Raw genomic sequence first — 16,370 nt, 5'->3', positions numbered from 1 at the left:
CTGTAGGCATCCCATGCCTGCCTTCCAGCGGGACCGAATAATTATGCAGGGCCATTTGCTCTATGGCTAATCAGACTCTGGGAGCAGGGGCAAAGCAAGAGGTTTGGTATAAAAGGCTAAGTTGATCTTGACAGAGGGGTCCTCTTTTTTGATTTGACAAATGGCTGTGACCTTTTCTCCAAGGGAAGACCCCACCCTGCTGAAGGGTTGTTGGGACTGGAATCTGCCTGGGTCTCCATAGAGGTGATGTGGGGTGGGGGGAGCATTTAAATCCTGTTATTGTTTTATGTTTTCTCTGTATGTTTTTGTCCTTAAATAATTGCACTCTGCTTTGAGAGTGCTGGGTAGGTCACTAGTAAACCACAGTTACAGGCTTTGGAAAGAGAGCAAAGTCCAGGGACTGCACTTAGTCAGACCTTCTGGGGATAATCAGAGTGTGGCTGCCCCAGCCTAAACTCCCAGTCAGAAGGGAATGGGGCATGGGTCCCTGCCGAGAGAGAGGTGAATGCTAGAAGCCTGAGGGAGTTTTCCTTGAGCAGACCACAGAGGGGATCAAAGGTGCAGTTACTCTAAAACTCTGACAGATGGGAGTGCAGGGGCCATCCTGAATTCTGGTTGGTCAGTGGAAAGGACTAGGGGTGGTGCTTAGTCTTTCCCCACCCCTTATTCCTCATTGGTCGATGGCAGAGGGTTGGGGCTTGAAGCGTCTGGCTCATTCCCAGGGCGGTCCAGTCAGGGTGAAATGCATGGAGCCGGGCTTATGCAGAAAGTCCCACCCAACACTGGTTTCTCATTAGACTAGGGGTGAGGCTTGGGACAGGGTGTGAGGCAGGGCTTCTGGCTCATTCTCAATGCTGATTGGTCCAGGAGAGAAGTGGGTGGGTGTGTGGGGCCACCTGTCATAACAGCTGGGACAAGCCCCATTCACACAGTGATTGCTTGTCTCTGCATTTCTCTCTCCTGCAGGTTGAAAAATTTCCTTCTCACAGATGCTTGCTGTGAGGATCTCGCGGCTGTTCTCAGCATCAGTGACAGCCTGACAGAGCTGGAGCTGGGTATTGACTATCTAAGAGATTCTGGAGTGCAGTTGCTGTGTGAGGGACTGAAACACCCAAATTGCAAACTGCAGAAACTGGGGTAAGTAACATTTGGCCTCCTCTGTGCATTTACAGGTGTCCTTTTGTGTAAAGCGCTTGGCAGGGTGTGTGGCTGGTGTCTGATGTCTGCTCCCTGCAGCTACATGGAGATGCTGAGAGATTAGTGTCTCTCCAGCACCTCCGTCATTGGCTCACAACACGCACTGGAATGCCCTGCTTGGAAAATAGAAATTTTTAAGTAAATTAGGGCCCACACCAGAAGCTGGCTCCACAGCCCCCTGATATTTAGCGAATAAATAGATTTTTTTTTTAAAAACAACTCTTTACTAAAATGCATTTGCTTTAAAATAGTGCAGTCTTTCCCCTTCAGCTAGCGGCCTGTTTTGTAGAGAACTTTGATGACTTTTGACACCTTGACATATTGATTTAAAATTTATTAAGGCAAAAGAGGTTCCAGGAGCTGGAGGATTCTTAACCTCCCGATCTGAGCTGAACTATCCAGTGTGGTTTCAGCTTCAGCCCTAGCCATGGTAGCTCCTGCCTTGAAATTCACAGAGATGGGGCGGAAGCTTCTCTCAGCTGAGAGGCGCCACCAGTTTGGAGAAATACCCTTTAAAGTGCAGCCCTTTGGGAGTGGGGAGGTGTGGTCACAGTAACAAACTGGGCAGGTTAGAACAGAGGCCAATGTTGGACTCATTATAAAACACAAAACCCTTTGGGGCAAGCTGTGGTTCCTCCCTTTTCTATTCTAGTACATGTCTGCTCAGTGGGTCTTCTTTCGTGACTGAACTTCTACCTGGTGTGGGGTGCTCCTGGGAATTTGGGCCAGATTTTCAGAATTGCTCAGAACCCAGCAGCTCCCATTGTCACTCTTCTGCCCAAGTTTTCCAGAGACCTGCACGGTGGATGCTGAGATCTCTTGAAAAGCAACAAAAGCACAAGCAGAGTGAATGGCAAAATCAGCCTCCCAGCTAAGGTCCATCATTGGAGGTTTGGGGTTAGTGCCACTAAGCCCTAATGCAGGGATCCCAATTCCCCCCCCCCCAAGAACATCAGATCCACAGCCTGGAGGGCTGAGCTGCTTCTGTCACCATCTCTCCCTTTCAGCCATCAAGGGAAGCCTCAAAACTCTGCCTATCTGTGTGTAGATGGATGGGATTCAACTCCGGGCTAGTTTATTTCTTCTTTTATTCTCACCATCAGTGCCTCTTCCTTATCTTCCCTCTTGAGGATAAGGTGCATTTCATCTCCATTACACAGCCTGCAGAAAAGAGAATCCACCAGCTACTATCAAAACCCCTCCTCTCTGTAGGGAAAGTAGCCATCAGTCAGTGGTTTCTCTTCCCATCACCCCACTGACTTTCCTTCCCTCCCCCTTGCTCTGGGAGCCTTCTGCTCAGGACACCTGCTGCCTCCTGTCTCCTCCTGAGGATCAAAACCTACAGCTCACTGGTGCCTCCCATCTGTGTGGCCCTGCAGAGTCCTGCCCCTTTTATCCCTCATAGGTTGGGGGAGGGTTGGGAGTGAGTCATTCACAGATGGTGGCATGAGAGGCAGTGATGCTAAATGGTTAGACAGCTCAGGAATGTGATGGTACCTCATCTGCCCCAAATTCAGCTCCATTTTCGTTGCTTGGCTGAGCCTGGAACTATGAAATTTCCAGCTCACTGGGGGAAACATCTTTGGGTTTCAACCAATCAAATATACCTCCATTACAACTGTCAGAAGCCCTGCCTCTGAGCCCCTGGCTGGACAAAGCTGCCCATCTGTCAATGCCCCAACCTGGTCTCTGATCTTCACGCAAGTTCTCTCTTCCCTTTCACACTATGCCCCCATTTCCCTGTCTCTTTCTTTCCTCTCAGTTTCTTTCCTCCCTGCTCCCCAATGGGCTTGCTATAGGACACTGACCTTTCTGAAAGTGCGTCACCCCATCCCCTTGTCTTTCATGTTCAGTGTAAAATTAACCTTTGGACAGTACAGCTCCCTGACCCTCAAAACCACAACTTGGTCTGGTGGGTGATTCATAGGCCTTATGCACTAGACTTGTATTGTTGGAGTTTCAACTGGTTTTTTGAATGAGCGATCCACAGGCAATTCAATGTGTCCAACTCGCCACGGCTGAATGGACTCAGGCTTTGCCCTCCACACTGGCATTGTCTTACCCAAAAGTATTGGAGCTAAATCCGTGCATCTGTCCTCATGCATATAGATTAGAAGGCCAGAAGGGACCTTGTGACAGGTAGTCTGACCTGTACAATACAGGCCAGAGAACTTCCCTGAATTAATTCCCGTTTGAACTAGGGCGTCTTTTTTGAGAAAAGGTCCAATTCAAACCCAACCACAAGTGTTGCACAAGAGAAATGTGCAAACAAACCCTTGAAAACAAGAAAACATCCCATTTAAATATCGTCACCCCTCACAAAACACATTCACCACTTCCACTGCCAGACTCTGCTCCTCCATAAGTCCTATGCTCTGCCATGTGCAGTAACGCAACGCACGCATTGCATTCCTCACAACCGCACTATAATGTGAACCTTCACTCTGACCTTGGGCGCGTGTGTGTCTGCTGGACACCCGTGCCTTCATATTTCAGAGGACGGCATCATTTGCAATAGCTGAGACAAAGCTAGTACCTTGGTTTATCTCCCAGGACTGTAGAGGAATGAGGATCCCTTTGAATGGTGTGAGGACTGAGGGTTGGCTGGGTACTTACCCTCTGGCCTGTCCTTTGTAAGGTTGGGAGGGCAGGAGGTGCTGGCCTGTGCTCCTCAAAGGCAGGAAGGAGCTGACTGTAACAGCTGGTTGTGAATCACAACAGCTGGTTGTGAACAAAGCCATTTTCCATTTTAAAAAAAATTTAAATGCAGAATTTTCAGCCAGCTCTGCTCGCTGCAGTACTGGGAGCCTCCAAATCTGCTTTGCCCACCAGCAGCTCCGGCACCAGATGGCCTGGCAGGCACTCTACAAGCTGAGCCACTGTTTCATTGCAGCCCTGCCTTCTGAGGGGGCTGTGCCCTATGTGTAGAGGACAACAGGGGGACCTGTCTTATACCACTCTCTGGTTTGGCTGCAGGCTCTTACCTACAACTGGGGCAAATGGGCCCTTGAGGTCCTGGCTCTGAGAGACCTCCACCATCAGAGCACTGATGGCCCCTCTTCTTTCCTCTCTCATCCATGACCAGAGAGTTAAAGGAGAAAAGACTGACTGCCCCCAAAACGATCCCTCTTGTGGAAGAGAGCTGTGGCCAGAGCAGATGCAAGACTAGCTCAGAAAACCCCTTAACCAAAAGGGAGCCTGCTCATTGCTATTTTTATAATTTAATATAGCATACTTCAGTTTAGAGTCATTTGTATGAGCCTCCAGTGGAATCCAATTTAAAAAGATCTTGAGACTCTGCCACAAAGAGGAGACCCCTGGTGTGCCCATTACCCAGGAGTGGAGGCAGAGAATTCTGGGAGCTCCACAGAGGGGTGGTTCTAGTCTCTGGCTGGCTGTCAAATTTTGGCCGTCTCTAACCAGCAGGAAAAAAGGGAACACCTACAATACATGGATAGGGTGAGAACTATCAGTCTGCCAGTTTTCAATCCACTTCATAGGTGTTGTATTGATTTTTGTACAGTGCTATTTTTTAATCCAAATGCAATGTGCTAATAAATCAGGTTTCTTGCAGAAGTCTAAGTACATCATCTCAGTAGTTACCTTTATCAACCAGACTCTCCGACAAACCTGTTTTCCATGAACTACATTGACTGCCATTATTGATATTCAGTCCTTTACCTCTTTATTACTAGATCCATCTCTGCTGTTCCATTATTTTTTCCTGGGTTGATGGGAGGCCAAATGACTCCGTTCGTTCCATTTGTCATTTTAAAATATCAGCACAGCATTAGCTTTCTTTCAGTCCTCTGGAACGTCCTCAGTTTCCCAAGATTTACTTATCAACAGCCCAGTCACTGGAGACTTTTAAGAGCAGGTTAGACTGGGGTGGCCAACCTGAGCCTGAGAAGGAGCCAGAATTTACCAATGTATGTTGCCAAAGAGCCATAGTAATACATCAGCAACCCCCAATCAGCTCTCTCCCGCCCCCCTCCTCCCCCCGCTCCCAGTGCCTCTCACTCACTGGCAGCCCTGCTGATCAGTGCCTCCTCCTCCTTCCCTGCACCTCCCGATCAGCTGTTTCATGGCATGCAGGAGGCTCTAGGGGGAGGAGCGAGGGCACTACAGGTTCAGGGGAGGGGGCAGGAAGGGGTGGAGTGGGGCCCAAGCCTGTGGCAGAGCCAGGGGTTGAGCATTGAGCACCCCCCGGCACATTGGAAAGTTGGCATCTGTAGCTCCAGCCCCGGAGTCGGTGCCTATACAAGGTGCCACATATTAACTTCTGAAGAGCCGCGTGTGGCTCCGGAGCCACAGGGTGGCCACCCCTGGGTTAGACAAACACCAGTCAGGGATGGTCCAGATAATATTTGGTCCTCCCAAGAGTGCAGGAGACTGGACTAGATGACCTCTTGAGGTCCCTTCCAGTCCTATGACTCTAATTCCTGTCAGCTACAAAACAAAAGTAGATATTTAATACTTTTGCCTTTTCTGCATCATTGTTGACAATTTTACTATCTCCAGCTAGTAATGAACCTACACTATTGTTAGGATTACTTTTGTTACAGATATATTTTAAAAAATATCCTTTTCATTATTCTTTTGCTGTTGAGACTTTTAGCTTCACTTATCAATTGCCTGCATTTCTTAATTTCTGATTTATATTAATTGCCATTAACCTGTCTTTTATCCTCTCCTCTCCTTACTAAATAGGTTGTAGTCATTAATTTAAACATTCTAATCATGTGACTCCTCCCATAGGTTCTAGTAATACCAACTACGACAGAGTTTCTCACGCGAGCATTTCCAATTCCTCCTATTTATTACCCAGACTCCTAGCAGTGGTACATAGAAAACTAAGGAATTTCCTTCATGTCATCTTGAGTGTCCCAGAATGACCCAGTAATATATTCTGTGGTCAATACCAGGCTTCTTTTATATGTAGCAAGTTAAAGGGTTCAGCCATGGAGGTTAACTACAGACTTCCCATAGCAATTCAATCGGCCAAGAAACATGCTCCCGTTAGAGGGATTTTTTTTTATTGTGGAGTGTGCATACCATCATGCAGTGAGATCATGTGTCCCAGGTCTGGAACCTTACAAGGAGCACAAGTCAGATTCATTGTGAATTCCTTCATTTTATAAGCACTGTGAACCCCACCTCCACCCTTTGTAAGTGGTTCTGATGCAGGCAAGGGAAGGAAGTCATTTATTACAGACCCAGAAAGTCTCTTGGGGAACAGTTGTGTTAAACAGGTGGGCTGGGAGCAGGGTGCGTTCTATTATCAGTAATATACGTAGCTTGGAGTTTGGCTGTGAGGAAAAAATGTCACCTGTCTTCCAGTTTGGAAGGGGTTTGGTTCCCACATGCCCTGGCTGATAGGATACGTGGTTACTGCAGAGTTAACCTGGGCTGTTACCAAGGCTTTAGCCCTAAGTCCTCTGCTGTCCACAGACAAAAGCCTTTGACCCAGGTTTGGAAGTGCTGTAAGCCATGGCTAGCTTATTTGACTAGGGCAGTGGTGCCCAAACATTTCCTCTTGCACCCTCCACCCCCTTTACCACTAATGGAATGTCTCTGCGCTCTCCCAGAGAATGGAATCATTGCTGAGAATGGGGGCCAGAAGCTGGGGGCCAGGCTGCTGCCGGGAGTGGAGCCGGGGTCTCAGCTTGGGCTCAGGGCCAGGCCAGAGTGGAGCTGGGGTACGGTGGGGCTGGGTGGCACTCTTTCCCCATCACTCCATGTGGGCTGGCATGGGCCTCACCATGCCCCAGGACATTCTTCCATGCCTCACAGTTTGGAGACCACTGGTCTAGAGTATAGATTAGAGCTCAGGTTCCACATTAACTCAGGCTGAAACCAACCCACTTTGCACGTGGATGCAGGTTGGAACCTAGGTTACTTAACTCGGGTGCTGGCAGTCCTCCATTGCCTTGCCACAGTTCCCTCAGGGCCATATTTTCCTGCCTGTCTACCTATGCCCATCTTCTACACCAGAAGATACCTCCCAGCATAGGTTTCAGAGTAGCAGCCGTGTTAATCTGTATTTGCAAAAAGAAAAGGAGTACTAGTGGCACCTTAGAGACTAACCAGCCTGGATACACCAGTTTGGTGTTTAAACCCCACATTCCATGCAGCCTGCTATGTCTTACACAGCACTTGAATTGTACTGCTGTCTGGGAGAGCCTCACCTCAGCATACTACTAGCTGGCCAGAGGCTCACACCATAGAGTGGCGCAGTTTAGTACAGTGCTAAGAACCATGGGATATGCCCCCAGAAGTCCTGGCACCTGACCTGGGTTAGTGCAGCACCAGTGTGGACAAAGCTGCAGAGGTATGACTCGAGTGTGGCTTAGCAGTGTGGACACTCAATGCCCGTGGTTGGCTAACCTGGGTTCCCAGAACTGGACATCCAGAGCTGGGGTAACTGCAGTGATGATATAGGTGTAGTTTTAGGCACTGGGGGAATATTTTGGGGGAGGCAGAGGAGCTCACACAGCAGCTTTAGATTGAATTTGCATAAGCAGAAAGGAGCTTGAGTACAAGCACTGGGAAAGGGTTTGAACTATTACTCAGTGCCTGTTAGGATTCTCCAGCCCATTACAAACACCCCTGCAGGCTGCTGCCCTCCCTTCAGCTCATCTGAACGTTCCTTTGTGCACAGGAATCCACACAGGGGTCGTTGGTGTCAACAGTCCCACAGCCTCCTGCTAGAGCCCCGTGACTGGTCTCTTCTGAATGAACTATCCCTTTCCAGACAGACGCTGACATCAGTGAAAGAATTACCAGTTTCCTTCTCTGTGTGTTTCTGTCTCCTGCAGGTTGTGGGGTTGTGATCTCACAGCTGATTGTTGTGGGGATCTCTCCTCCGCTCTCCGCACTAGCCAGTACTTGACAGAACTGGAACTGGGGTATAACGAACCTGGAGATTCCGGAGTGCAGCTGCTGTGCGAGGGAGTGAAACATCCAAACTGCAAACTGCAGAAACTAGGGTAAGTAGCAGCTGGTTCCTCTGTGCCTATTGATATTGTACTATTGTGATTTCAGCCCTTTCTACTAGAGGGGGGAGAGATAGCTCAGTGGTTTGAGCCTTGGCCTGCTAAACCCAGGGTTGTGAGTTCAATCCTTGAGGGGGCCATTTAGGAATTGGGGTAAAAATTGGGGATTAGCCCTACTTTGAGCAGCGGGTTGGACTAGATGATGACCTCCTAAGGTCCCTTCCAACCCTGATATTCTATGAATCCCAGCACTAATGAATGCATCAACAACCCTAAAACACCTACTGTCTTCCCAAGGTGTCAGAAAGAGACCCACTGCTATGTAGATTTATCACCTTGTATTAGATGAGAAATTAGATCACACAGCCACTCTACATGCACCATAAATGCAGTGTATTTTACTGAAGACCCTTCGACTAATTTACTCACGGTGTGTGAATGAAAACACAGTGTAGGAGATTTCACAATTTGACTAGAATAACCCTCTGTCATTCAAATCCTTTGCCTTCATTTTAATAAATGAATCCTGGGACAAACCTAACTACCTCAGAAAGAGGAAAAAGGGAAGCAGGAAAGGATGAAGAAATTCAGTAGAAATAATCATTAGCTGGGGACTGTCTATGGGAGCAGCCAGGGTGCTTTGTCCTTCACCCGTCTCTTCCTCAGCCTGCCCCTCTCCCTAGGCAGCAGCTCTCACCAAGGTTGACAGCACTGTAGGTCCCGTTAGCTCACCCTGGAACTTCTGCTCTAGCCAACAACTGACCAGCGTCAAACCTCCCATTCCTGAGCAAGTTCAAAGAGAAGCTAAGAAAAGGCCAACTACAAGCTCCACCTGACTGAAGCCAACATTCCAGACCCAGCACAGTCTGGATTCAGGCTAGGATATGGAATTGATGCTGCTTTAATGGAACAGACGGATGCTCTTCTTCTCCTGTCACTGGGTAGAGGATAGAGAATGAAAGGCCTAAAGATTATGTGCTGCAGAAGAATTGGGCCACATCAACTGCATCCAGAACGCATGGACCAACTAATTGGCCCAAAGCTACAAAGATGGTTCCTGAGATGGAGGAAGCATGAAATGACACCTATCACGGTAAAGGCCTGTCACAAGGCGCTTCTCCAACTATCCAGTGTGCAGCACTGCCTAGCCAGTTTTCACAGCCTCTCCATTACAAACACATTGATTGTTACCTTTCCATCACATGTACCTTTAATCCTCTATTTTCAGACAGGGCAGGGCAGAGCACAGTTATACACCAGGGGAAGCCTGCCCCACAACTTCTCTCCTCCACCCAGCTTCCTGTTCCTCCCAGTTACTGAGCCAATTGTCTCATTAGCCCAGCAATTATCACCAAGTGTCAGGAATCCCCAATGGAAATAGGTTGATTGGCTTCTATTAAGCTGGCAGCCTTCGTTGTACTGCACCATCTTCAGTGACTAGGGTGTTGCAGTCATTGCTCTGTAACAAGTCCATGTGGAAGAGAAGGGAGCTCTCTTGGTTCACCAGCAACATCTGAAGCAAAGTTCCCTTCTCTTCCCTGGTTGGGCTGTCCAGAGGAAGAAGAGGTGAAAGATTCTGGTCATTAGCTGTGCCAGCCTGAGCAGTCTGCTACTGCCTGAAAGACCCCACTGGCGGTAGGAGCTCTCACCATGTGATTCCATCACTTGGTTCCAGTAAACAACCATCACCTGAGGTAAAGATCCTAAAAAACAAAGCAGAAGGAGGTTGACCCTTTTCTTTTTATCTTTGTCCTCTATGAGGGATGCCTCCTGGCTCCACCACCATGTGTGGGAGTGTTGGAGGCAGAGTGGCAGCATTAATAGCTCCCTAGGAGGGAACACCAAATGTCCATGTCTGTCCTCTATAATTACTGATGTTCTCCTGAGTGGTGTTCCAAAAGCTGCTATTGTGTGTGATTTAACAATGCAGGGGAGGGATAGTTCAGTGATTTGAACATTGGCCTGCTAAACCCAGGGTTGCGGGTTCAATCCTTGAGGGGGCCGTTTAGGATCTGGGGCAAAAATTGGGGATTGGCCCTGCTTTGAGCAGGGGGTTGGACTAGCTGACTTCCTGAAGTCGCTTCCAACCCTGGGATTCTATGAATCGCTGCTGGGTTTAGGCTTTTTCAAAAGATTCTGTGCTATTTACTATGTGAAAGGTGGAGGGAAGTGGGAATATAGAAAATAGCTTGTAACAACACAGGGATTTAAGAGGGAAGTATGAAAGTGGTGACTTGCAAAGAAATCACCCTTTGGGTGATCTCACTTGGCAAGGGCCTCAGACCAGAATGGACACTCATGTCTTGCTGTCTGGAACGCTGGCTGGGGCTTTAGATTACAGGGAAGGCTCCTCCTTAATTCTCCTAATGCAGGATCAACAAAAGAAATTCTTTCTTGTGTCAGCTGCCTAGTTTGGTCTGCTTACTTGCTACCTTGATTTGATAATTTTAACTAATTCATCTAGTGAATCAACCTCCGTTGTGACCTTGATTTTGATCATTGTGGTGTTCCATTCTTAATTAGTTTAGTGGAATTGTAGAAAGTTAGTCAGTGATATGTATGTTCATTGTTTGTTTGTTTTTTAATCTTTTATATAAAATCCATAAAAATTACCCAGACCTGGTTTATTCTTTCAAATTGCAACATGGGTCAAGTGACCCTGAAGGCGAAGGCAATCTACTCAAGATATTTAAAACACAAGGTGGATGAGGTAATATCTTTTTTCAGACCAATTTCTGTTGCGGAGGAAGAGGCAAGATTTTGAGCTACACAGAGCTTTTCTTCAGCTCTGAGTAAACTTGAAAGCTTGTCTCACTCACCAACAGAAGTTGGTCCGATTAAAAGACATTACCTCACCCACCTTGTGTGTCTCATATCCTGGGACCAACACAGTCACAGCAATATTGTCCATGAGATATTAAAGAGCCATTTGGCTTTGGTTCTAAATTGTTACCTAGGTCCCTCACAGTAGCCCAAGGGGGTAGTTTTGTGTGGTGTGAGGGTCCCTGCTCTCCCAAGCTGGGCTTCACAGTCTGAGGCACTGGGTTACTTCTGAGAAAGCCAGGCCAGTTTACACAGCAGTAGTGGTTTTCATTTGCTTAACCTGCAGGGAAACAGAGTGCTGGCAATGAATGAGCTTGTGACCTATTTCCCAGGCATTTCCTTCTGTGTAGTGAGGTATTCCCCACCCCACTGGAAATGCATCTACATCCTATCCACCCTGTTCCATTCTTGGCTGACCATCCCTTCGTGGAATACAGGGTAACTGGTATAACTGGGCACGTGGAAAGGAATCCACTCATTACCAAAGCATTCTGAGTAGCAGCGGGCTACACTTCAAACCATTCAGAGAGCAAAGCTGGTGCAGACACAATGACTTGCTTACTGAGCGAGGCATCTCACAGTGAGCACATGATCCAGTGGTCTGGAATCCACAGTGGCTGACAGCTGGTCTCTGGGTGGAGTTTAAGGTGTTGGTTATGAGCCTATGAGCTATAAAGATCTAACTGGCCTATTGGATTACTTCTTCCCACACTACTGCCACAGCTGCAGTCAGCAGGGGCATCTCAGTTGGATCCTCCTGGTTATAAAGGAGAGGGGCTAGCTGTCAGGGCGCTCTGGAACTTACTTCCCTCCTTGGCACAAAATAGCCTGAATCTGGGGACCACTTGGTCATGTTGTAAAAGACACTTGTTGGATCAGGGTTTTGGGTTTGCTGAGGGATGCCTCCCAGAGCAATGAAGGGATAGGAAAGAGATTTTTTTTTTTTTGTGTGTGTGTGGGGCTGGCTGGCTGAGTTCCCGTTTGAATATTTATTTTAATGTTGCTGGGGTTTTGCTGTAGTGTTGATTCTGCCTTAGGAGCTTTGAACTTTTTATAGGAGTATTTTGATGATGATTTAAATAGAAATAGCAGATTTTTCAGTCTCTTGAGAGAGACACTGATGTCAAGGAGGAGAAACACAGGTGTTGTAAACAAGTAGTCTTTTCCTTTCTGTATCTGTCTGCTGCAGGTTGGAGCATTGCAGTCTAACTGCTGCTTGTTGTGGTGGTCTCTCCTCTGCGCTAAGCATGAATCAGCACCTGACCGAGCTAGATATAGGGAGAAACAAACTGGGAGATACAGGCGTGCAGCTGCTGTGTCAGGGACTGAAACATCCCAACTGCAAACTACACAAAATAAGGTAAGTACCAGCTGGTTAACACAGTGGTGTTGTGAGTTATACTCCATTTACCAGGATCACAATACCCTGCATGGAACCCAGCCATGGACCAGCCCTCTTTGCTCCTGAGACAAAGAACAGAGACCCACTGATGTATTCACTGGTCACATTTTGCTAGTTAAACAATTGAATAATGTAGTCGAGTTCAACCCTTGACCCCTTTTAGGCTGGGCAGCTGCCTTAACACAGCAGCCACGGATTCCGCTGACACAGGGTAATCCTTTGGTGGGGCAAAGCAGATATAGCCAACTGTGTGCCCCCCAACTCTGCCTCAACTGAGGGGGTGTGCAGGGGTATGGAGGGCCTATATAAAGGGCAAGATGGGCAGAATATGCTCCACCAAATCTGCTTAGCAGTCGAGCCCTACACTTGCCACAGGTGTATTACACTCTCTTCGGAGAGTCACTTTGGGCTGACCCATGTTGAGGTTCCAAACTGTATCTTGAATAACTTCTTAAATATTGCTTCCCAAAGGGGCAGTGGGTGGGCTGTGCTATCTGAGAGAAATTGCTATAGATTTGGGGAGGGTCAGAGCCATAGTTTGAGCCACCGCTGTGGGCAAAAAAGTCATAAAAAATGTCTGATTCTTCTATCCCATGACTTTTTGTGTGGGGGGGGGGGGGGCTTGTATGTCAAGAACTTTTTTCTCAGATGACCCCAGATTTGAACCCCTAGCCCCTCCCTGCACCCCCCCATGACACACAATAATGTTCAAGACAATCCAAGTAATCATGTAGGTGACAAAGCACTTAAAGCCATCTTCAGCCCCACAACAGCTGCTGCAAACTCAACCCCTTCAAGAACGGCGTTACTGAAGCCCTGTGGGGAGCTCATGCAGCAATGACAGCTGAGATCATGCTGCTTCCATGGGGAGATTCTGTGAGCTGGATTTTGCAGCCCCTGCTCCCTGTGTGCGCTGAGTAGCCCCGCAATGATCAATGGGACTGTCCGTGTCCATAACTGCTCCCCGCCCTGAGCAAGGGCTGCACAATCCAGCCCCGTACAGGCAGAAAGGACATTGCTGTCCCTGCCCAGAGCTCACAGCATGAGTGGGAGTGGGGGGGAGCAGGCTGGCCAGGCTACAGACTGCACCAGTACTTCTCCCCTCTCCCAACAGAAAAGGAGGCAGGGGTAGCTCAGTGGTTTCAGCATTGGCCTACTAAACCCAGGGTTGTGAGTTCAGTCCTTGAGGGGGCCTCATTTAGGGATCTGGGGCAAAAATTGGGGATCGGCCCTGCTTTGAGCAGGGGGTTGGACTAGATGACCTGCTGAGGTCCCTTCCCACCCTGATAGTCTAGGAAAGGCACCTGCTGGCAGTGAGATCAGCAGGTAAGGCAGTGACAGTGACACAGATCCTGTGGGTGCAGCTTATGGTGCTTTATAGGAGCTGTGGGCTCGGGTGTTGTGTCTGCAGAGAGAATTAACACCTCCTTTTCCTTCCCTGTTTTCCCCACAGCTTGGGCTATCAGAGTGTAACTGAGGAAACCCAGGCGGAGCTGGATGCTGTGAAAGACACAAAACCTGATCTGGTCATAGAGATATGGTAGGGCTGGTGAGTGGGAGCCACGGAACGAGCAAGGCTCTGAACTGACTGCCCTCCCACTAGCTGAGAAAGCAGGCTTTTAAGGGGGACCCCAGCAACATATTTCAGCATCTGTGGTACAGGGCTGAGTAGAGATTGTCAGGCCCAGCACTCCTGCCTGAGTGTGAGAGGCTCAGGAGTAGGAGCTGGATTTGCTCCATGCTTGGTCTGACCTCAGAAGGGATAGCTGGTTTGTGGGGGGAGGGAGTGGGAGGGAGGATGCAGATCAGGGCCCAAGTGTGGGATCATGAAAGATCTGGTAACCTCCCTTTTCAGTCTCCCTACGTGCAGGAGGGAGACTCAAGAACCATCCTCAGATCCAGAGGGGAATTGTCACTCTGTTACAACAGCTCAGTCACTGTTGTTTGTGTATTTATAAAAGTCTTGTAGTTTTACGCAATTCCACAGCAACTAAGCCGACATTTTCCATATTACATCTCCAGCATTTGTTTGTCCCGACTGTACGTTTCTGTGTCAGTTTTGTTGAGTCCAGTAAAGATCATGAACCAAGAAATAATGCTGTCCTTTAGAGTTTGTATCTCTTGCCATAGTTTCTGCGAATGCACATGTTTCTCCAGGCCTAGGAGAGCCCTCAGGGATGGTTCCTCAGAGATATATATTTTTCATGGTTCCTGTTTCTTATCCATTATGGTCAACACCTTCAGAAGCTCATGCAGGCAAAATCAGAGTGACTTTTAATTTCTCTTGGCTTTTGTCAGAAAGCTGGTGTAGGTGACCCCTAAGAACCCTGAATGGCCACCTGGGAGCAGAGATCAAAGGTGCAGGACAGGGAGATGGTTAAGTTTATGGCATATCCTTGGCATTTTCAAAAGCCCTATAGTAAGTCCTATGTGCCCAAACAGAAGCTACTGCTCTAGTGATACCTGATGCAACAACCTTCTACAGCCATAGTCCTCATTCAGCTAGCTCTCTCCCAATTCTGGCTCCTCTTTCACCGACAATGTCTCTTCTCCCCCCCCACCCCACCCCAAAAAAAGCTTGAACTCTCCCCTTCAGCTGATAAATGGCTGAAGACTGGCTGCCTCTTGAAGCAAGGTCAATGAACTTTGGGAGAGAGGCTTGTCAAAGCTTTACTGGACTCTAAAGGCTGGGGTAGAGAACCCCCTAAGTTATCCATCACTGGACAGACACAAAGGAGTAGAGCTCTTGCAAGCTGAGAAAGTTGGGCCCTTCAGCCAAGGGGGTTGAAGTCTCTCTGGGAACAGAACATCGGTGAGAAACTTGCTTAGGCAATGATCTTTCACCTAGGAAGACAAGGGAAACCTGCACCTTATATTTCTTGAGGAAGTCTCTGACAGAGAGAGAGTTGGCTGGAAAGAAAAAGACTGGTAAGAAATCGACCTTGAACCAAGGCTTTAGCTTGCTGAGTTAAGCCTTAGCCACTAGAAAGTGTATTTCACTTTTGTTTGTTTGTAACCCTTTCTAGCTTTATTCCTTCTATTGGGTGTTGCTTAACCTGTGACTTTTGTTTAATAAACTTGCTTTACTTTGAATGTAAACCAACCCAGTGCTGTGTTTGAACTGAATGCCAGGTGCTTCTAAGGGAATGATCAGACCAGGCAATGACTCATTGAACCGTCCTATTGTCCGCTTCCAGCATTTGGCAGTCAAAGGACGATTGAGGGACCTGCAGAGCATGGGCCTGCATCCCTGATTATTGTGACTAAGTGGGAATGTTCTTAATGTTTCCTCTGAATACTGCAGGGGTGCCTCAGTTTCCCCGTGTGGGAGTAATTGCTGTGGGGGTAATTGCTGTAGACCTAAGCCCCTCCCCTTTCTGCGGCTCCATCTATGCATTCTATTCAAGGGCTGCCATGCAAGAGGCCTACAGGCCTGTCTCCTGTAAGACTTGGCTTGAGCTAAAGCGCTGATGTATGCTAGGCTGTGGCACTTGACACAAAGAATGGACTAGGCCAATTTCTAGCTAAATAAGAACCAAAAGGCCTCCAAAAAGTCCCTAGCTGTCCCCTGTATGCACCCTCCACCCTGCAAAAAGTCCCTAGTCAAAACGCTGCCGCAGCAAACCGCAGATCTTGATAATGACAAGGTGCGTCAGCACTGTGCTAACTATGAAGCAGTTTTTCTATTTTCCTTATAAGGCTTTATTAATAATGCTTGAGTGGTGGAAAATTACTAATTGGTTCAGCTTGAACATGGACCTATATAAGGCTGGTGTTATAGGGGCAGGGCACAGAGAAATCAGGCTGGCACCTGCGCGTGACTGTCTCTGACTTTCTCTCCCTGCATGCTTGTACTCAATAAAAGGCCTCAGACTGTTTGAACCAAACAGAGTATGACTCGTTTTCCACAACTCCCTATGCATTTAAGTCTCTAGGTAGTGGGATAAGGGGTT

General features: G+C 48.0%; 1 protein-coding gene across 1 annotated transcript in view; it reads left to right on the top strand.

The window, feature by feature from the left end:
* The window catches only part of LOC140912511 (NACHT, LRR and PYD domains-containing protein 12), a 71,269-nt gene extending 54,965 nt beyond the window's left edge, over positions 1 to 16,304 (top strand). The window contains exons 12-15 of the mRNA XM_073346999.2: positions 967 to 1,137; positions 8,016 to 8,186; positions 12,205 to 12,375; positions 13,871 to 16,304. Of these exons, the coding sequence (XP_073203100.1) occupies positions 967 to 1,137; positions 8,016 to 8,186; positions 12,205 to 12,375; positions 13,871 to 13,961 (604 nt within the window). The 3' untranslated portion in view covers positions 13,962 to 16,304. The remainder of the gene's footprint in view (positions 1 to 966; positions 1,138 to 8,015; positions 8,187 to 12,204; positions 12,376 to 13,870) is intronic.
* The last annotated feature ends 66 nt before the right edge of the window (positions 16,305 to 16,370 follow it).

The sequence above is a fragment of the Lepidochelys kempii genome, chromosome 6 (assembly GCF_965140285.1).
Source record: "Lepidochelys kempii isolate rLepKem1 chromosome 6, rLepKem1.hap1, whole genome shotgun sequence".
Lineage (NCBI taxonomy): Eukaryota > Metazoa > Chordata > Testudines > Cheloniidae > Lepidochelys > Lepidochelys kempii.
This window is presented reverse-complemented; position numbering and strand designations above follow the sequence as displayed.